This window comes from Lonchura striata, chromosome 23 (genome assembly GCF_046129695.1).
Source record: "Lonchura striata isolate bLonStr1 chromosome 23, bLonStr1.mat, whole genome shotgun sequence".
In the NCBI taxonomy this organism is placed as follows: domain Eukaryota; kingdom Metazoa; phylum Chordata; class Aves; order Passeriformes; family Estrildidae; genus Lonchura; species Lonchura striata.
The window spans coordinates 9,130,542-9,154,758 of NC_134625.1; the positions used below are offsets into that span (position 1 = coordinate 9,130,542).

The 24,217-nt window shown below is 64.5% G+C and overlaps 3 protein-coding genes across 3 annotated transcripts; 2 read left to right on the forward strand and 1 right to left on the reverse strand.

Moving 5' to 3' along the window:
- The first annotated feature begins 1,875 nt into the window (after positions 1-1,875).
- MFRP (membrane frizzled-related protein) lies at positions 1,876-6,572 on the forward strand. Its single transcript, XM_077788065.1, has 13 exons — positions 1,876-2,024; positions 2,104-2,215; positions 2,390-2,518; positions 2,806-2,967; positions 3,045-3,288; positions 3,363-3,493; positions 3,621-3,745; positions 4,581-4,667; positions 4,793-4,941; positions 5,115-5,245; positions 5,553-5,687; positions 5,782-5,909; positions 6,011-6,572. The coding sequence occupies exons 1-13, from the start codon at positions 1,971-1,973 to the stop codon at positions 6,233-6,235; spliced, it is 1,812 nt and encodes a 603-aa protein (XP_077644191.1). The 5' UTR covers positions 1,876-1,970; the 3' UTR covers positions 6,236-6,572.
- Positions 6,573-8,770: 2,198 nt separating this feature from the next.
- On the forward strand, positions 8,771-10,159 carry C1QTNF5 (C1q and TNF related 5). The gene is made up of 2 exons (XM_021540486.3): positions 8,771-8,994; positions 9,480-10,159. Exons 1-2 carry the CDS (start codon positions 8,781-8,783, stop codon positions 9,995-9,997), a joined length of 732 nt encoding a protein of 243 aa, XP_021396161.1. The 5' UTR covers positions 8,771-8,780; the 3' UTR covers positions 9,998-10,159.
- A 4,240-nt stretch (positions 10,160-14,399) lies between these two features.
- On the reverse strand, positions 14,400-17,967 carry RNF26 (ring finger protein 26). Its single transcript, XM_021540484.3, has one exon. The coding sequence runs from the start codon at positions 17,965-17,967 to the stop codon at positions 16,579-16,581; it is 1,389 nt and encodes a 462-aa protein (XP_021396159.2). The 3' UTR covers positions 14,400-16,578.
- Positions 17,968-24,217: the final 6,250 nt, after the last annotated feature.

Here is a 24,217-nt window from a genome sequence, read left to right on the forward strand (position 1 = left end):
CCTCGGGGTTTTAGTTTCTTTCTTTTTCTTTTTTTTTTTCCTGTTTTTTTATCTTTTCCCCCCCTGTTTTTTCTCTTTTTTCCCCTGTATTTTCTCTTTTTTCCTTTTTTCTTTTTTCCTTTTTTCTTTTTCCCTTCTTTCTTTTTTCCTTTTTTCCTTTTTTCCTTTTTTCCTTTTTTCCTTTTTTCCTTTTTTCCTTTTTTCCTTTTATTTCTTTTGGTGTGTAATAAAAATCCTGAGCAAGGGACTCTACAGGAATGGGGCCACCTGTCCCACTGACTCAACCAGGACCTCTGCTCCCCTGGGACAGCACCCAAGAGAGCCTCACACGTCCCTCCTGACCTCTTGCCACTCCTCTATCTGCTTGGCCGTCCCAGAGGATTCGTGAACTGCTCCCGATCTCCTCCTGGCACTTCCAAACCTCCTGGCAAAGGACTCCAGCCCTCCGGTGGCCTCCGTCCCGTCTCAGGCAGCACATCCCCTGCAGCTGCCCCACACACACTCCTCGAAGCATCCTGAGCCCAGACTCACGGACAGGAGGGAGGAAACCATTTTGTGGAATTTATATGTATTTATAACGGACTTTGCTTCAACCTGGAGCCCCCTCGCCGCTTCCTGCCTCTCCAGGGACTTGTGCCGGGGCTGCTCCGGGTAGGTTTTTACCTGCCTCCTCATACGACGGTGCCTTAAACCATTTAGGGGAGTGGGGGGCCGCGGGGGTCGCTCAGAGAGGGAGGGGAGGACGGTGGCTTTCCGGGACCATCTGCAATCGGGGCTTTTTTCTCCCTGTGATCAGGAGCCCTCCTGGGTGCCCGGGGACTCGCCCTGCTGCTCTGTCCTCCAGCTAGCAAATGCCAGTGGCCTTTTTAGCCTTTAATTTATTCTCCTCCCCGTCCTGCCTTGCCTGAGGTGCAGCGGGAGGAGACACGGGCACCATCCCAGCCCTCGGAGCAGCTCCATCCAACCCACACCCGGCCGGCTTCGGCCTCGCTGCCCTGCGGGCACAGGCTGAGCGCTGGCACCAGCATCCTGCCCTGCCTGGGGCATCCCAGCGGGGCTCAGAGGGGGCAGGTGGGAAAGGGGGCTGCCCGAGCAGGAGCTGGGCTGGGGCAGCGATGCTGCTTGGCAGGTGGCTTGTTTACTGTGTAAGCAAGACGGGTGGGAAGTGTCTCATACAAGGGAGACTCGTACAGGAATAAATTTGAGCTTGAACAGGGCCTCGGGTGCGTGTGTTTTGTCTCTGGGTGGTCTGGCAGGCGGTGGGGAGCTGCCAGGACCAGCCCTAGGACCAGGAACACTCGGGGCTGGCCTGGAGCAGGGCAGATGTGGCTGCAGCTGGCAGAAGGAACCTTCCCAGCCCGCACTCCTCCCTCCGAACCCCTGAACAATGGCCCCTTTCTCCCCTGCTTAGGGAAGGAGACGGGCATTAAGGGGCAGCAGGAATGCAGGTGGCATGGCACAGGAGGGCAGGAGGGCCACGCTCAGCCCGGGGTCCCCAGCACAGCCCCTTCAGCGCTGCCCTGAGCACGAGGAGCCGCAGGCAGCTGCAAAACCGAGGCGCCGAGTGGGCACCCCAGCAGCAGCAGCGTCCTCGGGGACGGGCTGGCAGCGGGATGGGTGCGAGCCCTCGTTCCCCTTTAAGACGCTGGTTCTCCGTGCCAGAGCCTGACCTCGGCATCCTCAGCTGAGCTGGATTAACGGGGCGAGGGGGAAGGGGCCTGCGGAGGGGAGCGGGGCTGCTGCCTGCCGGGGCTCCCCGCACTCCCGGCGCGGCGGGCATGGCCCTCGGGTGGGCTCCGGTGCTGGGCCACGCGTAGGGCTGGCACTGCCACCGCGCCCGCCCCGCAGCGCGGAGCAGGGGTCCCCACGCCGCCCATGGGGGCAGCTGGGCAGGAGCGGGCGGTGGGGCTGGGGGGCACAGGGCACCGGGCAGGATTTTAGCCAGGCTGCGCCGGGACCCGCCCGCTGCCATGAAAGACTTCACCGAAATCACGCTTTGTCCCGAGGCTCTGGACGGCAGCAAGGTAGGGCTGCGGGGTGTGGGTGCTGCTGATGGTCCCCCCGCGGGTCCCCAGGGTGCCACCCGCGCTCGCTGTCCCACAGACCGAGTTCTGCAACCCCGTTTTTGAGGGCGAGGAGCCCCGGGCGGCACCGAGCGCGGAGCACCCGCCGGACGAGGATGGCACCGGCCCCGAACCACGCCGGGACGGCCTCGGTACCAGCCTGGGGGGTTGTACATCCCCTCCACCCCTGCAGGAGCGGGGTGCTGGGCTCTGCGGCTGCCTGGGGACACATCAGCCCCGCGGGGACAGCGCTGGGGACGGGCCCGGCCGTGCGGGGAGCTGCGGGAATGGCTCAGCAGCGCTCTGCCCGCTGCCCTCGCCCCCAGGCCGGCAGCTCTGGGCACAGGTGGGCTGGAGGTACCGCGCCGACTGCAAGTTCACCTGGCTCTGCGTGGCTCTGATGAGCGCCATCCTGCTCTTCCTCATCGCCCTCCTGCTCGGCATCGTCATCCACCGTGAGTGCCGAGCGAGGGGACGCGGAGCCGGCTGCGAGTGGGAGAGGGGCACGCAGGGCACAGCCCGGGCTGTGCCCGCTGTGGGGAGAGGGTGACCCCATGCACAGCAGCAAGGGGGATTTCCGTGTCCGTGGGATGTGTCCCATCAGTGTGGGGTCCCCTGGGAGCTGCACGCCGGTGGGTAAGGTGGGAGCACAGGGCTGGGGGGGCTTCCTGAGCTCCTTCCCTGCACCGCAGCCATCCCTCCCCGCTGGGGCTGAGCAGTCCTTGCTCTTCCCTGGGCACAGAGCTGACGTCCCCACTCCCACCCGGTACCCCGGCCACGGCCCTGCCCGCCCGCGGCACCGCCACCACCCCCACAGCGCCCATCCGGAGGGACCCCCCGGCCCCCAAAACAGCTGCCACCCCGACCGAGAGCTGGCTGCCCACGGCCCGCACGGCAGAACCGGGTGAGTCCCGAGCGGGGCAGCGTTTTGGGATGGGGGTGCCCTGCTCCGGCTCATGCCCACGCTGTCGCCTCGTTCAGGCTGCGGAGGGACCCTGCAGGGCCCCGAGGGCTCCTTCAGCTCCCCCAACTACCCCGGCCCCTACCCCCCCAACGCCCTCTGCATCTGGCACATCGAGGTGGGCGCCGGCCTCGCCATCCAGCTGAGGATGGAGACGTTCAGCGTGGAGGGCACGGCCTCCTGCCTCTTCGACCGCCTGGAGCTCTACGAAGAGCAGGGCACGGGTGGCACAGCCCCTGCCCCAGCCCGGGGGAGCCCGGCCAGGTAGGGCTCGTCACACCCGGGGAGCGTGGCAGCGTGGGGGCAGCGAGCGGTGCCAGCCCTTGCTGTGCCCCCAGGTTTTGTGGCAACGTGCTCCCACCCACCTTCAACACCGACTCGAACCGCCTGCGGGTCACCTTCGTGTCCGACGGCAGCGTGGGCGCCCAGGGCTTCAGTGCCCGCTACCGCGCCGTGGACCCCGCCGAGAGTGAGTGCCCGGCCCTGGGCACTGCCAGGGTCCCTCCCCGCTGGCAGGGAGCGGGGAGAGCCAGCGGGGAGGGCAGGGTGCCCGGCAGAACCCCCCCAGCAGCCTGGGTGTCTGTGGCTGCGTGCAGAGAGCTGCGCCTGGGACGAGCACCTGTGTGACCGGGGGCTCTGCCTCCAGCTGGGCTTCGTGTGCGACGGCTTCCACGACTGCAGCGACAAGAGCGACGAGGCCAACTGCAGCCTGAAGCACAAAGGTGGGCGGGACAGACCCCCGGCCAAAGGACAGACCCCCGGCCAAAGGACAGACTCCTGCCCATAGCCCCAGGGGACAGACCCCCGGTCAAAGGACAGACCCCCGGCCAAAGGACAGACTCCTGCCCATAGCCCCAGGGGACAGACCCCCGGCCAAAGGACAGACCCCCGGCCAAAGGACAGACCCCTGCCCACAGCCCTGCGGGACAGACCCCCGGCCACAGAACAGACCCCTGGCTACAGGACAGACCCCTGCCCACAGCCCTGCAGGACAGACCCCCGCCCACAGCCCCGCGGGACAGACCCCCGGCCAAAGGACAGACCCCTGCCCATAGCCCCAGGGGACAGACCCCCGGCCAAAGGACAGACCCCCGCCCACAGCCCTGCGGGACAGACCCCCGGCCACAGAACAGACCCCTGGCTACAGGACAGACCCCTGCCCACAGCCCCGCGGGACAGACCCCCGGCCAAAGGACAGACCCCTGCCCATAGCCCCAGGGGACAGACCCCCGCCCACAGCCCTGCGGGACAGACCCCCGACTGCAGGACAGACCCCCGGAGCAGCCCCACGGGAAGATCCCCGCCCGCAGCCCCGCAGGACAGACCCCCGCACACAACCCTGCAGGACAGACCCCCGGCCACAGGACAGACCCCTGCCCACAGCCCCCCAGGACAGACCCCCGGCCACAGGACAGACCCCCAGCCACAGCCCCCAGCCCCATGGCACCACGGGGAGCAGGAACATGGAGGGAAGGGAGAGGGGCAGGGGTAAATCTGTGTGTGTGTGTGTGTATGTGCATGTGTGTGTGTGCGTGTGTGCACGTGTGTGTGTGCGTGTCCCTCCAGAATGCGGGGGCCCGCTGACCGCCCTGGAGGGCCACTTGTCCAGCCCGAGCCACCCGCAGCCGTACCCGCACCAGCAGGTGAGAGGAGGGGTGCTCTGGGAGCACAGGGAGGGTGAGGATGGGCAGGGAGGAAGGCAACCCCGGCCGCGGGCAGAGCCGGGGGTGCCCCTGCCCAGCTTCACGGCTGCCCCCCTGCCCCACAGCTGTGCCTCTGGCAGATCTCGGTGCCCCTGGGCCACGTCGTGGACCTGCACTTCCACAACTTCAGCCTGGAGTCGCACGAGGACTGCAGCTTCGACTTCGTGGAGGTGCACGACAGCGCGGGCACGGGGACCGCCAGCCTCATGGGCAGGTACCCGACACCCCCAGGCCTGCTGCGCCCCCCTGGCGACACAGGGGCCGCGGCTCACCTGGGGAAACTGAGGCACGGGGCTGGCTGGTGGGGAGGATCCACCGGAAGAGGCAGGGTTTGGGGAGGTGCTGGTCAGCCCCCTGACCCCATCTCTTGTCCCATGACCTCGGCAGGTTCTGTGGCCACCAGCTGCCACCCACCCTGACCTCCTCGCGGCACGTCATGACCGTCCTCTTCGTGGCAGACGAGGGAGTTGCAGATGTTGGGTTCTTTGCCACCTACCAAGCCCGCAATGCCACAGAGAGTAGGTAGCCAAGTGGAGGCACAGGGTTGTGCCACCTCCATCTTTGGGGGGCTTCAAGGCCAGGCTGGATAAAAACCTGTGAAAAGCAGCTCTTGTTCCACGGCTGGGCCTGCTGGGCTCACCTGGTTTACCCTATAACCTCACAGACGTGGGAATGTGACCTGGGAGGGCACAGAGGCAGGATCCGTGACCTGAGGGCTGCCCCAAATAACCCGGGGAATTGGGATCTCCCTAGCTGGGTCTGCCAGATCAGATCAGCACGATCCCACGCTGCCTCCCAGCCATGCCCTGCCCTCTCCCCTTCCAGAGACCTGCAGCCCCGCCGAGTTTTCCTGTGGGAATGGCGAGTGCCGGGCGCTGGAGTCTGTGTGTGACGGCTGGCACGACTGCCCCGATGGCACCGACGAGCTGAACTGCACCGGGGTGTCCTACCCGGCCTTCGGTGAGTGTCACCCTGGCACCCAGCCCCGCTGAGCCCAGCCGGCCCCGGGGCACAGCTCTGCCGCGGGCACAACCCCTTTCCTTCCCCGCAGCAGGCTCTGTCTGCGAGCCCGTGGAAGTGGAGATGTGCCTGGGGCTGGGCTACAACGCCACCTCCTTCCCCAACATCTGGCTGGCCATCCCAGACCAGGAGGGAGCCGCCGAGGTGCTGCAGGACTACCAGGTGAGCGGGCTGGGAGCTGCCCGTGGGGCTGCCCTCATCCTGCTGTGCCAGGCTCACACTGCTGTCCCTGCTGTCCCCCTGCTGTCCCCACTGTCCCGCAGACGCTGATGGAGCTGGCGTGTTACCAGCACCTCCGCCTGCTCATCTGCAGCCTCTTCGTGCCCAAGTGCACCCCGGATGGAGGGGTGCTGCAGCCCTGCCGGGCCGTGTGCCAGGCGGCCGAGCTGCGCTGCCAGCAGTCCCTCGGCCTCCTCGGCATCCTCTGGCCCATCAACTGCAACATCCTGCCCGACTCCAACGACCCCGTGGAGTGCTTCCAGCCCTGAGCCGGCGAGAGGAGAGCAGCAGGGGCTGAAGCCACCCTCCCCACCTTAAATGTTCCTCCTGCTCTCCCTTCCAGCTGTTGGGGTGGCTCATCAGCTGCCCTAAGGTCAGCCCCTCTGCCCAGCGCTTGCCTGGGTGTCACGGGCTTGCCCACAGCTCCATTTCCCTCAAGAGCAGGTGACATATCCCACAGGGAAAGGCTTGTGCTGGAGGGGCACGAGGGAAAGGAGCAAGGCTGGGCAGAGGTGAGCCAGGCTGCAGGCACAGGAGCCCAGGGCTGTCCGTGTCCCACAGCCCCAAATCCAGCAGAATAAACAGCATGAGCAGCTGACAAACCCAGCAGGGCGGGTGATTCATTTGGGGTCTGCCAGATCCTAGGGGAAACTGAGGAATGGCTGGAGGGAGGGGAGGCAGGGATTGGGGTGGGGGATCTGAGCAGGGATGGAGGGGCACAGGGGACACTTCAGGAGAGGGTGGGCAGCTGGCTGTGCCCTCACTGGGCTTGCAGGGTCCCAGGGAGAAGGATGGGTGTCAGACAGGGTCCAGTTGGTGGCCTCACAGTGCAGGGAAGGGATCCTGCCCCACCAAAGCGTGGTGGCCCTGCTGGCTGAGCTGCCTGTGCTGGCTGAAGGCCACCCTGGTGGCCACAGGCCTGGCAACACCCACGGCCACAAACCAGTGTCCAGCTGGCCAAAAACAACAGTCCATTCACACCTCGGGAGAGAGGAGACAGGCGGCTCCCTGCCACCACCCCGCCTGGCCGTGAGTATCCAGGCCTGGAAGGAACATTTGGCAATGGCCCCAGCTGCACTGCAGGCTCTGGCACGGGGAGGAGAGAGCCAGCAGTGCCATCGTGTTTCCCACTGCCCTGAGAAATCCCCAGCCTGGCTGGGGTCGCTGGGGTCAGGAGCCACTCGTGCCAGCACCGCTCTGCCCCTGGACCCAGCACAGAGCCGCCACTTCCACCCAGCTCAGGGGCTTTGAGCCCACCCAGCTCCTTCTCCCCTGCATGTCCCAGCTGCTGCTGGTCACAGGGACATCCCCAGCCACAGCCCCGCCCCGCTGGCCAGCGTGTGACCGTGTCCCTTGGATAAACTCGGCGTTGGAACGAGTTGAAGGCAAGCTGGGAGCGCCTCGAAAGCTCCGCCGCGGTCCCCAGGGCCAGCCCTGCCTCCTGGCACGGGCACAGCGCTGCTCTGCCCGCGCTCCCACCTGCCCTGCACGCCCAGCCCAGCGTGCTGGGACTGCCCAGATGGATCCTGCATCTTCCCCTGCGTGTTCCCAGGGCTGGCACTGCCCGGCAGAGTGTGTGCTGCCATCCCCTTTGCCTCAGCTCTGCTGCCAGTCAGGGCACCCGCTCACCCCGAGAGCTCCCTCTTCTTCCTGTCACTCTCTCTGCCTCGCTGGATTTCCCTCCCTCAGCCTTTATCTCGTTTCCTTTCCTTCTGCTGCCTGTTTTCCCCATTTTCCTCCCCTCCACCCTGCTGCCCGGGTGCCCAGCCATGCCCAGCTGAGGTGGTTCACAGCCTGTGCCTCCCCTTCCTCGGCCAGGCCGTTTGCAGCGCTCTCCCTTCCCCCTGCCTACAGCACTTCCGACATCATGGGATTATTTTTCTTTTTCCCCTTGTCTTGTAGCTTTTGGCTCCCAAGGCCCTCGATTTCCTTTGGAGTTTGGGAGGAGAGACGTGGGGAGGAGGGAGGGTGGAGAGGCTGCCTCTCTTAGGGCCTTGGTCAGAGCCAAGTGGCCAGGAAGAGCCTCAGCTCTTGCACAGCGGCGAGCAGGGTCCCGGACAGGAGCCGGGGGATCGCGGTGAGTGGGGACACCCAGCCGGGGGCGGCTGGGACTCCCCGGCGTCCTGGCTCCGGCGCCGGGGCGGAGGAGAGACGCTTTCCTCCTCCTTTTCCTCTTTGCTGCCGTCGTGGAGGGGGAAGAGAGCAGCTTTTTTTTGGGTCGAAGCCACGGGGAGGGGGCCAGCGGCGGCCCCGGGGCTCAGCCCTCGTTGCGCTGCTGCGGGAAGGGCCGGGGGCAGCCCGGGCAGGGGGGTGGTCCCGGCAGCGGGGTGGGCACGGCCGGGGATGCTGCAGCCGGCCGGGGGTGGAGCGGAGCCGCCGGGATGCTGCCAAGGGCAGGGCCACGGCGCAGCCCCGCGCTCGCCGAGCTGCCGCCCCACCGCGCACCCCCAGAGCCGACACCACCACCCTGGCACGCTCACGGGATCCCCCTGCCCGTCCTGCCATAGCTGGGCGTGATGGGGCAGTGCCCACCCCAAAGAGCACCCAGCCACACGCGCAAAAACGCTGTCCCGGCCCTACACCCGCGCCCCACTGCCGTCCTGGGCTGTCCCGGGGCTGCAGGAGGATGTGGTGGCACACGGGCCACGGGGATGCTGGGGCAGATGCAGGCAGCACAAAAGGTAAAGGGAAAAGAAGGGGGGAATGTCCCCTGCTGGCCCCCCGCATTCCCTGACAAACGCCCCTGGCCCTCCTCACTGCCGTCCCCAGAGCTTGTGATCCTTCTCTGCCCCCCTCCAGCCCCTCCAGGACAAGATGAAGCGGCTCTTCCTCCTCTTCCTCCTCGGGCTCATCAGCAGGTCCTTGCAGATCGAAGACAACAAGATCCCTGGGCTGTGCTCAGGGCAGCCGGGCATCCCGGGCACCCCGGGCCTGCACGGGGGCCAGGGTTTGCCAGGCAGAGACGGACGAGACGGGCGGGACGGAGCCACGGGGATGCCAGGGGAGAAGGGCGAGATGGGCCCCCCTGGTAAGGAAGGAGAGATCTCTGCTGGGGAGGGGGATTTGCCATTCCCTGCCCGTGGGGAACACCCCCGTGCCAGGGGGTGAGTCCTGCATGCTGGCACAAATTGCCAAATGGAGAATGAATCCTGTAGAAGCGCCCCTCCCGTGCCACCACCACCCCGGTGGTGCCCCTGTATTGTGTAAAAGGCAGAAGAAGCTGAATTTGTCCCCATCCCTGATGCCACCCCTCCCTTCCAGCCCTGCTTTAGGAGCGACTACCAGGAACTGCATCATCCCTGCCCTGGCTCCTGGGCCGGGCTTCCCCCATTCTGCGAGGGTTTCTCCAACGATTTGTTGGTGCTGTGCTAAATTACACACCCAGCCCTCCCCACTGCTTCCCCACGCAGTGCCCTGGCCGTGGCAGGGAATTAGTGGCGCTGGGACTGGGCAGGAGGGGTGGAGAGGTGTTGGTGACTTGGAGGTGACCCTGTCCCCTCCTGCCTGCCCCAGGAGTGCCCGGTCCCCGCGGGGAGGTGGGCAGCCCCGGCGTGGACGGGCTGCACGGCGAGAAGGGCGCTCAGGGCGAGTGCGCCGTGGCTCCTCGCTCCGCCTTCAGCGCCAAGCGCTCCGAGTCCCGCAGCCCTCCCCTGGCCGACCAGCCCATCCTCTTCGACGTGGTGCTCATCAACGAGCAGGGCCACTACGACCCGGCCACGGGCAAGTTCACCTGCGAGGTGCCCGGCCTCTATTACTTCGCCGTGCACGCCACCGTGTACCGCACCAGCCTGCAGTTCGACATCATGAAGAACGGCCGCTCCATCGCCTCCTTCTTCCAGTACTACGGCAACTGGCCCAAGCCCACCTCGCTCTCGGGGGGCACCCTGGTCCGCCTGGAGCCCGAGGACGAGGTGTGGGTGCAGGTGGGCGTGGGGGACTACATCGGCTTCTACGCCAGCGTCAAGACGGACAGCACCTTCACCGGCTTCCTCGTCTACTCCTACTGGCAGAACTCCGCCGTGTTCGCCTGAGCTCGCCCTCGGCTGCGCGCTCGGTGCCCCTTGCCAGCCCGCAGCGCGGTGGGAGCCGGGGCAGCGGGACCCCCGCCCTGCCCGGGGCACAGAAACCTCGAGGGCGAGCCGGGCTGAGCGGCCAGGAGCGCCATCCCTCCCCTCAATAAAGGGCTGCTCATCTTCGCGTGTGCCGCCTGCCTGCGCCCCCCGTGTGCCCGCGACCCCCGCGGGCGGAGCGGGCTGCGCAGCCCCGCCCGGGGGGCTCCGGCCCGGGGGAACCGTGTCGGGATGTGTCCGCAGGGACAGCGGGAGCCGCTAGATGGTGGCATCGGCGTCCTGGAGTCGTGAGCGCAGCGCTGGCACCTCCCCGAGGCACCCGCGGTCCCCCCGAGGAACGATTCCGCCCGACCGGAGCGTCCCGGGGCGAGCAGAGCCACGGGGCCGGGGGTGGCTCGGTGCCCGAGCGGGGCTGGCGGAGCCCCCCGCCCCACTGCGAAAGCGGTGACCCGCCGCTGGGAAAGGTCGATATTTTTAGCAGGGGGAATGAAGAGCTTCCTCATTCCTTGCCCAAAATAGGTCCCTGAGGGGAGCAGCCGGGGAGGGGGCTCCTGGCCAGCGGCCGAACCCCTTAATGGGCTTGGGACGCTGCCCTGCCCGGCTGTAGGGTGCCAGCTGGGACCGGCTCCTCTCCTGACCGTGCCAGGGGGACCTCGCAGCGTTCCCCAGCCCAGGAACGCGGAACACAACCCCACAGTCCGCCCTGCCCTGGCCCGGATCCCCACTGCCCCCCATCTGTGCCGGGCGGACCCCCAGACCTGCAGCTGTGCCCATGGGCATCAGCACACCCGTGTCCCCGCTCAGCAGGAGCTGCAGCAGGCTGGCACCAGCCTGCGTGCCCCTCTACCGGTGCCCGTACCCAGTGCCACCCCAAGGGAACCCCCGCTGCCCACTGAGCACCTTGGGCACATCACCGCAACCTACCCGGGCCACCCCCACCCGCAGGGACCTGTGGAGGTGCTGGGGTGACACCTCGTGCCCCTTTTTGGGGCAGGGGGGCTCTGCTGCAGCCAGCCCGGGCTCGGGTTGCAGCAGAAGCCTCTGTTTGGGTTGTTTTTTTTATTTTCTGTAAGCAGAGCTGCTCAGGGGGCAAACAACGCCGCAGAGCAGATCGATGGCTATTCTGGGAGGAGGAAAGGGAATTTTCTGGATGATGTCTGTGGGGGCTGGGAGCATTCCCATGTCCCCGTCATGATGTGGGGATCACGCACAGCACAGACAGCCACAGCAGTTCCTGGGCTCTGCTTCCTTTGGGATGCTCTTGGCTGTGTGGACACTTTGGGATCAGGGGAGCACGTCTGCTGCTGCCTAGGGAGGGTGAGGCAGAGGAAAGGAAAAGGAAAAAGGAAGGAGAGCCACAGAAAACTTTGACAGCTTCCTAGTGAGTGCTTTTGATGAGCTCTGCCAGCTGCCCCAAGTTAGGAGAGCCAGGAGCCTGTATAAGAACCAGGCTGAGCTCACAGGTGCTGAGTGCAGCTGACAGAGGCAGCAGTTGGGTTGTTTTGTTGTTTCTTTTGAGGTTTTTTTTGCGGCGGCTTTGTGGGTTTTTAGAAACAAAAATAAATGTCAGCACCTCTTTTCAGAGCAGCACTCGTGTCCTTGGCTCTCCAAGGTCACCTGAGGAGGTCAGCAGGCACCAGAGATCAACTGGATGGTGTCTGAGACCCTGCAGCTCCACAGGGATCAAGGTGTCAGAGCATGGAACTGCTCCAGTGGTGAAGGGTGGCCTGGTGACTCCTGGCAGCAGCAGGATGGCTCCTGCTCCACCCAAAATCTTGGCTATGGCCCAGGTTCAGAGGCCTCCCTGCTGCTAAGGTGCAGGGACCACTCCCAGACATCTTCAGGACTGCTGACCTGGTAAGGACACCTTTAACCTGGGAATGGCAGGGGAGGGGACAATCCTTGGCGGGCAAGAAAAGGACCACAAGCCTGGATTTCAGCAGAGCAGACATCAGCTCCTCCAGGGATGTCCCTGGGAGAATCCCACATCCTGGGAGAGCTGTCCCAGAGGATGAAGGATCAGCTCCTCCAGGGATGTTCCTGGGAGAATGCCACATCCTGGAGCACTGTCCCAGAGGATGAAGGATCAGCTCCATCAGGGATGTCCCTGGGAGAATCCCACGTCCTGGAGCACTGTCCCAGAGGATGAAGGATCAGCTCCTCCAGGGATGTCCCTGGGAGAATCCCACGTCCTGGAGCACTGTCCCAGAGGATGAAGGATCAGCTCCTTCAGGGATGTCCCTGGGAGAATCCCACGTCCTGGAGCACTGTCCCAGAGGATGAAGGATCAGCTCCTTCAGGGATGTCCCTGGGAGAATCCCACGTCCTGGAGCACTGTCCCAGAGGATGAAGGATCAGCTCCTCCAGGGATGTCCCTGGGAGAATGCCACATCCTGGGAGAGCTGTCCCAGAGGATGAAGGATCAGCTCCTTCAGGGATGTCCCTGGGAGAATCCCACATCCAGGGAGAGCTGTCCCAGAGGATGAAGGATCAGCTCCTCCAGGGATGTCTCTAGGAGAATCCCACGTCCTGGAGCACTGTCCCAGAGGATGAAGGATCAGCTCCTCCAAACTCCATCACGACGAGCAGGGGTGAGAGGTGCTGGTCAAGCCCTGCCATGGGCTGTGCAGAGGGGCAGGAGAGTCTCCCCCCGCTGAGACATTTAGAGCCCTGCTGTCCCCAGAACCGTGCCAGCTGCTCCAGGCAGGGTGACCTCGGTGTCCCGCCAGCCCCTCCGTGCCCCTGAGGCTGCGAGGCACCACGGGCATTGCTGCCGTGCCCGGGGAGCCCGTGAGGGGTGCTGGGTCACTAATGAGAGCCCAAGCTGGTGCCGGCAGCAGCCCAAAGGCTCCCCGTGGTTGTGCTGCTGCTCCTCAGCTGCTCCCTCCCCACCGGCCGGGTGTCACTGCCGCTCCTGCTGTGCCACATCTGCGCTCCGGCTGTCCCCCCCTGCTCCCTGCTGGCAGGCAGGACCGTGCCTGCTGTCCCCAGGCTGGGGCCAGCCCCTCATTAGGGCCGGGGAGCTGCAGCTGGGCTGACAAAGGGATTTTCCCAGCGTCCGGGGGCTCCTGCCGGAGCCGACCGCCCCAGTGCTCCCGAGCCGGGGTCAGGCAGCAGCATCAGCTGCTCCCTCCTTGGGGAAGGGTCGCTTTGATGAGCTGACAGCATCTGCTTGCCTCACGTGGGAGCCTCCCAGGCGTGTTCTGGAGCAGGGAATACCCCCAGGACTCCAAATCTCCTGCCTGGGAGTGGCCCAGGCTGCGCAGCCCTGCACCAAAACCCCAAGTGCCGGGGCAGGCAGAGCTCAGGACATTGTCCATTAGCACCGAGGTGGTTGCATTTTCCTCCTGCAATTGCTGGCTGCTTGAGCAGAGATTGAGCCAAGTGTGTGCAGGATGCTCCCGGGGGAGGGCTGTGTCCTGCACATCCTGTCCTCTCTGGGAAAGCTCGGCCACAGTGGCCTGAGGTGGCCGAGCATCCTTCCCACCCCCAGCCGGGGCTGCTGGGCTGGGAGAGCCTGCCTCCCTCATTGCCCTGCTGATCCCACCCTCCTGCCCCCTCTGCAGCTTCCCCGGGTGCCCAGCCAGCCTCAGGCCACCCCTGGGAGCACGAGAAGTGCCTCAGTTTGCCCAGCTATCAGGCACCTGGCAGCACTGCCCTCCTCCCCGTGCCTGAGCAGGTATCTGCCTCTTCTGGCCTCCCAGCAGCTCCCATCTCCTCTCTCTTGCTTCCCACCCTGATTAAAATGAGCCACTTCTCTGGCACGGCCCTGCCAGGGCAGGGCAAGCCAGGACTCCTGGAGTCTCTGCCCATCAGCATCCTGAGCCATTTTCCCAAACAATTTATGAGGATGCTGGGGGAAGCAGAGAGTGCTTAAAAGCACAAAGCAACCTGCCAGGAGCTCAGATCTGAGCCAGGGAGCAGCTCCTTGTGCAGCAAAGGCGCCTGCTCGCAGTAACCCTGAGCAATCACTGCCTTTCTGCAAGGCAAGACCCTGCCCCATCCCAGGGACAGCCTGGCACAGGATGCTGGGGCATCAGATACGTGCAGGAACAGGAATGAACGTGTCCCAGCATGATCCTGCCAGCCTGGAACACGCTGGGAAACCCCAGCCCCTCCTCCCTGTCCCCTGGTGCATCCACAAGCACCTCCTCTCGCCGTGGGTTTGGGTGTAAATTCATCTCCAGGGTGCTGGCTTTTCCCTGGGTATCCCACAGCACTGCTTTTCTGGGGGCAAACGCCCCTGAGCCTGCAGGTGATGCTGACCCTTTGTGAGGAGTGATGGAGTCCAGGGGTGGATAAAGGAGACAAACACACATTTTCCCCAAAATAACCCTTCCCAAGAATGAGGCGGCGCCCAGCTTTTGGTAAAGGAGATTTTAATCTGCTCAGTATCTAGTCCATAGTGCAAAGAGTTAAACTTAAGGCAAAGCCTTCTCTTATAAACAGCAAACAGGCCCTAAACAAACAAGCGTGACTGCTATAATAATAATAAAAAAAAAAAAAAAAAAAAAAAGAAGGGTTAAGGGAAGAAACTGCAGTTTTGGGGGGGTGTCCTTTCCCCCCTGGCCTGTAACTCATGTAGGGAACGTTGCACCCCTCGATCCATGAGCTGGTCCCAAGGGAATGCTGCTGCCTGTGGCCAGAAGCAGGGCCACAGTCCCACTCCTGAGTGACTCCAGCTGCAGCTCCCTGACTCCTCTGCAAGTGCCTGGGAAAGGCAGAGCCTGGGCTCGCACTCCTCTGCTGAGGGTTTGGCTGCTCCCAAGTGTTGGTGGCTGGAGAGAGCCAGCAGGACCAAGGGAGGTGTGTGGGGAGGCACAGGGACAAGAGCTTGAGCAAAGGGGAGCTTTGCATCTCTTTGAAGTGGAGTGGAAGCAGCTGAGAGCTCTTCTAACACCCATTAGTGCTCAGGAGCCTGGCCTGGCCAGGAATCCTTCCAGCTCCCAGGAAATGTGGGACCAACCAGCCCTGGCAGTGCCTTTCCCAGCAAAGCCACTCAACAAGAAGATGATTCCTTGCTAGAGCTCAGCTCCACAGCTCAGAGGCATCTCCCAGCACAGCCTGGCCTCTCTGCTGCCTCTGGTTTGGCTTAAATTGCTAATCAAGAAGGAAAATAAGAGGGAAAGCATGCCAGCTGCCCTCAGGCTCTTGGCTTGCAGTCCAGAGTCAAGGCTCTCTCCGGTCTGGCTCCAGCCAAAGTTGGCTGTGGCGTGTGGCTGACCTCAGGCAAGCAGCTGGAAAAGGAAAAGCTTTTTAGTGCAAGGCCCTCCTGCAGCCCAGCAGGTTCTTGGAATGGTGCTGGTTGCCCAAGCTGGGATGAGCCATCTCAGGCCTGCCCCAGCCAGGATGGGATGCACTCCTTGGACTTCAGGGGACGCTTCTGAACGGAAGGAGCCACGTTGGTGACAGACAACAAGACAAAACGATGGCACAGCCCTGCCCTAATCCCTAATCCAAGATATCCGTGGTCCTGGTATGGCTCCACACGCACAACTGCACATCCACAGCACGGATGTGCAGAAACTGTGCCTGGAGCTGGAATGTCTGTGAGCTCCCAGGAGCTTTGGGGTGCTCCCTCTCCTCCCAAAGAGCTCCTCCCTCTTAGCCAGCCCAGCGTGGGAAGGAGCCAGCAAGCTCTGGAGTGAGCCTCCCTGCTCCATCAGCCTGTAGATGTGTGGGTTTTGGAGAGGATTCTCCAGCCTTGCTCAAATCTGGGCTGCTGCTGCTGCCAGGGCTGGGGGGCCACTCCTGAGGCTCCCCAGGCAGCACCAGCAGCCCTGCAGAAGGAGTGGTCCCTCCAGGTAACCTGATGTGTGCTCCTAGTCTTGCATAGGTGATGCGTGGAAGCAGCAGCAGCGCTGAGCTCTGCAGGGAGCCCGAGTCCATCACAGCTCCACGCTGTCCTGGCAAGAGAGATCCCTCAAAAAGCAAAGCCCTGGGGTGATGAAGTAGCCCAGAAACCCTGTTCTCCAGCTGAGAGCCAGGTTCAGCAAACACTAAAATCTCGAGTGTGCTCCTTGCTCTCCCGGGGCCTCGCTAAGAGGGCACTCCTCCCTTTTCCCATGCAGCTCCTCCACTTTGATGGTGGGAGAAGGAAACAGGCCTGGATGCAGCCTGCCAGGTAATTTTCTAGTGAGACCTTTGGAAAAAATCTCCCTTGCCTTGCACCAGCCCCTGTGATTGCCAGGAGGGCACTGCCTCTAACCTTCCATCAGCTTTGGCTAGGAGGGACCAGAGCATTTTTTATGTGCTCTGCTTTGGATCTCAGGCTGCAGGCTCGAGGCAGCAGGCCCTGAAACAGCAAAAGTTGTCAACAAAAAACCAGGTAACTCTTCCAGCCCGCTGCAGAGATCAGTATTGTGCTTGCTAGCAAGAGCTACAACCTAGTTAGGCAGCAAATGTGACCAGCAGACACCCCTCAGCGTTCTGCCCTTCCAGCACCATCCAAAGTTCTTTGGAAGCTGCTCAAGGCAGCCCTGGGAAGTGCAGACAGGGGTGCCCTTGACCTCCTGGGAAAACAGCCCGAGCCCCCCGTGGGCTCACAGGTAGACGTTGAGGGTCTGCAGGATCACCTGGCGGCACAGGGGGCAGTTGCGCTGGTAGATGTCCTGCTGCAGCAGCACCTCTGTGCACTCCTGGCACAGGCACAGGTGCCTGCAGGGCAGCAGCAGGACTGTCTTGGTCTGGTCCTGGCAGATGACACATTTCTTACGCTCCTCTTGCTCTTTCAGCAGCGCCCAGGGGTCGTTGTCGGGGGCTCCCTCAGCGCTCCCGGCCGCCGCGTTCAGCCGCTGCTTCCTCGCCGTTTTCCAGCAGGACGGGCCCGGCTCTTCCCGGGGTGTGTGAGGACGCTGCCCAGCCCCAGCACGGCTCAGAGCAGGACGTGGCTGTGGCCCCTGCTCTGCGTCCAGCTGCTCCTCCAGCTCGGCCAGCAGCTGGCCCAGGGTCACCCTGTCGGTGGCCGCGGCTCTGGGGGCACCCGCGGCGCGCCGCTGCTCGCTGCCCTGGTTCGGCACCCGGCCGCCCTGGCTCCAGTTGGTCACCTGCTGGATCCAGTCCACCAGCCTGCGCCAGGGCTGCGAGGTGACGGCCACCCCCAGGGTCAGCACGGCCACCTGGTAGAGGCGCCAGGCGTCCCGCTGCAGGCGGCGCAGGGAGGGCAGTGTGTGCAAGTAGCCCAGCAGGTAGCCCGTCAGCGTCCACAGCAGCCCGGGGTTGAAGGCGAGGGCGCTGACCGCCACGATGAGCAGCAGCAAGCCCAGGCCGTAGACATTGACGAAGAAGACGCTGACGAAGAGCTCGGCGGCGGCGCAGAGCAGCTCGAAGCACATCTGGCAGGGCGACCACAGCAGGATGGACACGGCGATGGCGCCGCTAGAGACGTGCGCCAGGAAGGCGGCCAGCACCTCGGCCGCCCTGAGCACGGGCCCGGCCAGCGAGTCCCAGAGGGCGGCCAGCAGCGTGAAGAGGTTCTGCGCGCCGATCAGGCACACGTTCACCAGGCTGTTGACCAGGTACATCAGCAGGCTGGTGGCGATGGCCAGCGCCTCGCACAGCTGCCGGCCCAGCGCCTGCCCGCAGCCCAGCGCGGCGCCCAGCCCGCGCTGCGCCAGCTCCCGGCCCCGCAGCGCCACGTGCGACAGCTGCGACGCCAGGTGCGACGCCAGGTGCGACAGCAGGTGCGACAGCAGGTGCCCGGCCGCCCGCACGCCCTCCATGGCCCCGCAGCAGCCGCGCACCAGCACCAGCGCATCCCAGCACGCCACCGCCGCGGCGGCCGCGGCCGCGGGCAGGCTGGAGGCCGCGGCCAGCAGCCAGAGCAGCGCGGACACCAGCGAGGACACCAGGAAGAAGTTGAGGTCGAGCACCAGCAGCAGCAGGTCGAGCAGCAGGCGCAGCCCGCGGAGCAGCGCCAGCAGCACGTCCATGGTCCCGTACGGCAGCTCAGCCGCGCGGCCCCTCCGCCCTGGGCGCAGCCATCTTGGCGCCCGCCGCCGTGCGCCGCGCGGCCAATCAGCGGCGGCGGCCCCGCCCGCGCTCGCCTGCCATTGGTCGGTTCGCAGGATGCGGCGGGGGCGTGGCTTCCAGCAGAGGATGGCGCTTGGCCACGCCCATTGGCGTTGATTTAAAGGGCCAGCAGCGCCGTTGGCCCGCAGCGTTCGCTTCGCCGAGCGCGGTTTTTGCGGCGTTTGAACTGCGTGATTCCTGATCTCCTTGTGGAAGTGGAGCTGAACTGCGGAATGAGCACTAGCGCTGTGATTCCTGATCTCCTTGTGGAGGTGGAGCTGCCTGATCGCTGCATAAGGAGGAAAAGCTCCTGGCGCACGGACACTTTCCGATATCCCAGACTGAGCCAAGCCCAGTCCAACCTGGCCTTGGATGCTTCCAAGGATGGGGCAGCCACAGCTTTCCTGGGCAACCTGTGCCAGAGCCTGTCCACCCTCAAAGGGAGGAATTTCGTCCCAATATCCCACCTAACCTTGCCCCTGTTAGTGGGAAGCCATTCCCCCTTGTCCCGCCAGTCCCAGAGGAGAGCACGGGGATGCTCTGGAGACAGGCTGGGAGAGATGGGGGTGTCCAGCTTGGAGAAGAGAAGGAGGAGGCGACCTTGGAGCCCCCTTCCATTGCCTAAAGGAGCTCCAGGAGAGCTGAAGAGGGAGTTTGCAGAAGGGATGGAGTGATGGGATGGGGGTGAGGAGCCAGGACACAGTGCAGGGGATGGGCAGGGCTTGATACCAGCCCCCTCACCCTGGCTCCAAACAGCACAGGGGGAACCCACCACCCAACAGTGGCCATGCATGAGAGGAGTTTGTGCCAGCCTGAGTCCTGGCACAGGAAAGGTGTGCACTTGCCAGCAGGATCCCCTGGGCCTGTTTGGGACAGAGTCAGCCCAGGGTGACCCGGCCAAGCAGTTTCCTGCAGGAGGTTTGAATATAAAGGCATGGCCGAGGCTCAAAGCAAGGTCACAGCCCTGGAGCAGGTCCTGCCTTCCCTGCTGGATCCCAGCCAGGGCGTGGGGCTATCAAAGCCTTGCCTCTACCGTGCCCCAGGGGACGGTCCTGCCCTGCTGCCCCGAAGCTGATGACAAGTTCAGGAAAATCCTGCCCTGAAGGACACGGCTTTTTAAGGAAGGAGAGGGCGAGTGCAGTGCATGATGACCCACGGGCAAGCCATGTGCAGCCCAGGAGAGTGGGGCCCGGGCAGCGAGGCAGAGCCCCAGAGGGAGCTGGGGTCACCTCCCTGAGCAGGGGTGGCACACCCGTGTCTGTCTGTCCCTGCGGGGCTCTGTCGTGCCCAGCCCTGCCCCTGTGGCTCCGAGGCAGCAGCGCGCTCCTGCATCCCCAGGGAGCGCACGCCAGTGACGGAGTCAGGATGCTTTCAGCATTTATGGTAATGTTTGGATTTCTCATCGCTTTCCCAAACAGGAGAAGGGAAAAGAGAGCCGAGCCAAGGGCTGGGCGTGCTCTGCTCATTGCCTGCCTCCGGCTGTGCACCTGCCTCGCCCTCCCCGCTCCTGGTGCCCGCCCGTGCCCGGGGCACCCCGGTGGGCTCCGCTGCCGCGTTCAGGGGTCGTGGCTCCACAGCAGGGCTGCTCCGTGGGATGCAGGGGAGCCCTGCCCGCCCTCATTCTGGTAGGATGTCCAGCTCCTGGGCGTCCAGACCTGCAGGAGACAGGCACAGGGGTGAGGAGGGGGCTGGGAACACCTGGCAGCAGTTCAGGTTGGGACAGTGATTTGGCAGGAGTGGGGCTTTGGATGGAAACCTGATGATCCCCCCTCACACAGCCCCCTAAATATCAGGCTAGCCCAGAGATCCGAGGCTGTGAGGGGAGGAATATCAGGAGATGGCAAAGATTCCCAAAAGAGGCTCTTACCCCGAAATACATTGGTTCAGCTCTTTATTCTGTGGTGTCCAAGGGGAGAGCGGGGCAAAAGAGGACAACAGAAAATGTCAGGGGTCTGTACAGACTTTGGACAGGGTGGGCTTCCCTGGCTCTGTGCCAACCCCGTTGGGGCAGGAAGGAGGGTCCAGGGTTATCTGAGCAGAGTCACAGGGTCCCGGGGAAGGGGAAATAGAGTGCCAGGAGCTCACTGTGACAGAAAACCCTTCCCGGGGCTCTGGGGGGACACAGAGCTCCCCACCAAGGCGCCTGGGACCCCTCCTCACTGGGACAGTCCCAGCTTTCACGACTTGCTGGAGGTCTGGGATGTGCTCCCAGCCGTGCCCACGGCAGCTGCAGGTGGCACAGGGGGTGTACCCCGCTTGTGAGCCCCCTCCCCTCCTCAGCCTCACTGGGCACGGAGCCCTGCTGCCATCGGGGGCCGCCAGAGCCGGCCCTGGGAGCGCAGAGCCCGGCACGAGTGCGGCTCCTGCCGCGGGAGCCCCGGGGCTGCGCTGGCACCGAGCCCGGCCACGGGGCTGCTGCATCACCGCTCCATCCCTGAGCTGCCTTCCCGCTGCTGAGCTCACCCCGCATTCCCGAAAAACAGCAGCCAGGGCATGCCAGCTCCAGGGCTGCCTCAGCCCTCGCCGAGTCCTTCTGGATTGATCTGGAAGCAGAGGGAGACGGGGGGAAAAAAAATCAGGGAAAAATTCCAGGGCTGCGTGTCGCAATGCCTGAGGGGTTCCCCAGCGCCTTGCCCTGCCTCTTTTGCTCCTTGGGCGCATCCCGAGGGAATTTCTGCCGTGTGGGTCCTGCTGGCATCACCCCAGCGCTCCCAGTGCGCTCCCAGCTGCCCGAGCAGCGGGCACCATGCCCGGGTGCCCTGCACCTGCAGGGGTGGGCACGGTCCTGCTGGGCACTGCCTCACCTCGGGTCCCCTCGGGACAGCCCTGCCCAGCGCTGGCAGCCCGAGGCGGGTGCCTGCAGCCCTGCAGCCCGGGCAGGAACAATGCATCATTTGGTTGCATCATTCCGTGGCATCCGCTGCGGAAAATCCCCCGGCCCCTCTCGGGCTGCGCTCCAGGATGTGTGGCTCGCTCTTCCTCTGGCCTTGGAGGGGCAGCTGATGGATTGCCCCACGGCACGTACCCCTGGGGCAGGGAACAGCCCCAGGCTGCTGGGGAGAGCCCTCAGGAAGGACCTGGAGCTGCAGGGAACCCTGTCCCCAGCAGCCACAGCCCTCCCTGCCTCTGCTCACCCTGCAGCCCTGTGCAGGAGCAGGAGCACGAGGGCTGCTCGCCGTGTTTCTGCAGGGCTCTGTGTCTCCCCACCACGGGAGCTGGGATATCTATCTCCTCCTGGAGCCTGGCCAGACAGCCCTGGGAAAGGCAAGTCCTCTTCCATGGGAAAATCCTGCAAGAAGAAATTCCTCTTTGGCCAGCCCAGCCCCACGGTTCCCCAGGGCGCTGGCGCTCCTTTGTGTCCCCAGTGCCGTGGGGGTGTGACACGGGGACTGTGCCCTGCCTGCTGCCTTATCCCAGTCAGCCCAAAGCTGCTTCCACAGGGAACCTTCCCCAAAGGCCTCCAAAGGGATCCCCTGCAAGAGGGGCTCCCCCAAAGCTGGGTCTGCTCAGGGCTAATCTCATGGATCCCCTGCAAGATGGGCTCCCCCAAAGCCAGGCTTGCTCAGGATTAATCTCTCATGGATCCCCAGCAAGATGGGCTCCCCCAAAGCTGGATCTGCTCAGGATTAATCTCTCATGGATCCCCAGCAAGATGGGCTCCCCCAAAGCTGGGCTTGCTCAGGATTAATCTCTCATGGATCCCCAGCAAGAGAAGCTCCCCCAAAGTTGGACTTGCTCAGGACTAATCTCATGGCTCCCCTGCAAGAGGGGCTCCCCCAAAGCCCGGCCTGCTCAGGACTAATCTCTCATTAGGCTTTCTCACAGATGATCCTAATGAGCTGAGCTGTCCTGGGGGAGCCCTGCAGACAAAGCCAGGAGGAAGAGATCCCAGCGGGCAAGCCCAGGGAGCGATGCTGTGTCCCCATCCCAGCTTCTCCTCCCTTCCTTGGCAGCAGGGAGCCGGAAAAGCCGGGTGACAGGGAGCACAGGGCAAGGCTGCTCCTCCTGCCCGCTGCCCCGGGCAGCCGTGGTGTTGGCAGGCGCTGGATGAGCGTGGCCAGGAGCCCTGGCCGTGCCCTGGGCAGCCCATGCCAACCCCACAGCCAGAGGCAGCATCTGCCCCACGGTGTGGGCGAGTGCCCGCCCCGGCCGGCGCCAGCACAATGGGGCCTTTTTCCGGCCGGCGCTGGGGGACAGGGACTCGGAAGTGCTCCCAAGGAAAAGGACGGTTTATAAATAGCCCCAGCTTCCCCCGTCAGCGCCCATCCCCAAATCCTGCCCCCTGCTCCGTGCCCGCAGCGCTCCCAGGCTGGGTGGGAGAGCAGCCTGGGGCACGGACGTGACCAGCTCAGCTGCACGGTTGAGGCAGGGCAGGACGTGGCTGTCACACCCTGTCCCAGGGCTGCACCTGCTCGGGCCGTGGGGCTCCTGTGCCCCCGGGATGTGCAGTGACAGCCCTGGGCAGAGGGCTCCTTCTCCTGTGCCTTGGCAGTGGCTCTCAGCTGGATAAGGTTCTCGCAGGCGTGCTCCAGCTGTCCTTGTCCATCCACTCTGCACACAGCTCCCGAGGCAAGGAAAGCTCCACAGCCTTCCCTGCCACCCCTGTGAGCCACAAACCAGTCCTCAAAGCCAGTCCTGGAGCCCTGGGGTGCTGCTCGTGTCAGCACCACCATCACCAGGGCAGGATGCTGAGCTTGGGCTGGGGTGACCCTTGCCAGCCCGGCTGCTTTTTGGGGCTTTGCCACTCCTCTGCATCCGCTGAGCCCTGGCCATCCCCGCACAGCTGCTCCAAAACTCGCCCTCCTCTGTGACAGACATCCAGATGTCACCTTCCTTTCCCCCCCCATCTTCCTTCCCCCCTTCCGCCCCTGTCCTTCCTTTCTCCACCCTCCCGGCCCCTCCTGAACAAAGGCCCCGTAGCCATGGTTAATAATCCCCATAGAAAGGCCCTGTGAGGGGAGAGGAAGGAGAGGGGAGGCACAAAGGAGCGGCTGGGAGCCAAGCCGAGGAAGGGGCTGGAAGGAGGCGTTTTCCTGAGCTGGAGGACACAGCCCTGAGCAGGGCTCCCAGCAGTGGAGACGGGGCAGGGGTACCCCAAAATGACCCCATGGCACCCAGGGAGCAGAGAACCAACAGCTGGACAGCCCAGGAGGGTTCCTGTTCTTACCCCAGAGTGCAAAGCCCCTGTGTATGCTCTAGAGCCCCCCAAAATGAGCAGCAGGGACTGGCAGAAGGTGCCCCGAGGGTGAGGGGAACAGTGGCAGGGGAGCAGCCGGCCGCTCCCGGGCGTGTGGGAACGCTCGGCGCCGACCCCATCCCATCCCATCCCCAGGGAGCACGGCCCCCTCGGCCCTGCCGGTGCTGTGGGAAGGGCTCAGACCTGGCTGGACACGGCCAGAGGCTTCCACCCTGCAGGGCTGCCCTGCATCCACCCTGGAGACCTGCAGGGAGCGGGGCCGTGGGCACAGAGCCGGGCCAGCCCCCTGCCCATGGGCACAGAGACACCCCAGACCATGGGCACAGAGCTGGGCCAGCCCATGGGCACAGAGACACCCCAGACCATGGGCACAGAGACACCCCCAGACCATGGGCACAGAGCTGGGACAGCCCCCAGCCCATGGGCACAGAGACACCCCCAGACCATGGGCACAGAGCCGGGCCAGCCCCCTGCCCATGGGCACAGAGACACCCCAGCCCATGGGCACAGAGCTGGGCCAGCCCATGGGCACAGAGACACCCCAGACCATGGGCACAGAGCTGGGACAGCCCCCAGCCCATGGGCACAGAGACACCCCCAGACCATGGGCACAGAGACACCCCCAGACCATGGGCACAGAGCCGGGCCAGCCCCCTGCCCATGGGCACAGAGACAGCCCCAGCCCATGGGCACAGAGCCGGGCCAGCCCATGGGCACAGAGACACCCCCAGACCATGGGCACAGAGCTGGGACAGTCCCCAGCCCATGGGCACAGAATCAGCCCCCAGCCCGTGGGCACAGAGCTGCTGGGGTTCACTGGGGGCAGCTGGCACAGAGCACCCCAAGCACCCCCAGAGCCCACCCCAGCTGCTCTGGGGGTGGCTGCAGGGCTCGGGGAAGGCACAGGGCGCCCGTCCCACCTGGGACACACAGGCTGCCTGTCAGGACAGGCACAGGCACAGCCCACGCTGGGC

What these genes read in the sequence shown, in the direction of transcription:
- MFRP (XM_077788065.1), top strand. Translation starts at nt 1,971, where the DNA reads ATGAAAGACTTCACCGAAATCACGCTTTGTCCCGAGGCTCTGGACGGC. An exon ending in ACCACGCCGGGACGGCCTCG is followed by an intron (nt 2,216 to 2,389) that starts GTACCAGCCTGG and finishes CCTCGCCCCCAG; the next exon opens with GCCGGCAGCTCTGGGCACAG. An exon ending in GCCCGGGGGAGCCCGGCCAG is followed by an intron (nt 3,289 to 3,362) that starts GTAGGGCTCGTC and finishes CTGTGCCCCCAG; the next exon opens with GTTTTGTGGCAACGTGCTCC.
- C1QTNF5 (XM_021540486.3), top strand. Translation starts at nt 8,781, where the DNA reads ATGAAGCGGCTCTTCCTCCTCTTCCTCCTCGGGCTCATCAGCAGGTCC. An exon ending in GGGCGAGATGGGCCCCCCTG is followed by an intron (nt 8,995 to 9,479) that starts GTAAGGAAGGAG and finishes TGCCTGCCCCAG; the next exon opens with GAGTGCCCGGTCCCCGCGGG.
- RNF26 (XM_021540484.3), bottom strand. Translation starts at nt 17,967, where the DNA reads ATGGACGTGCTGCTGGCGCTGCTCCGCGGGCTGCGCCTGCTGCTCGAC.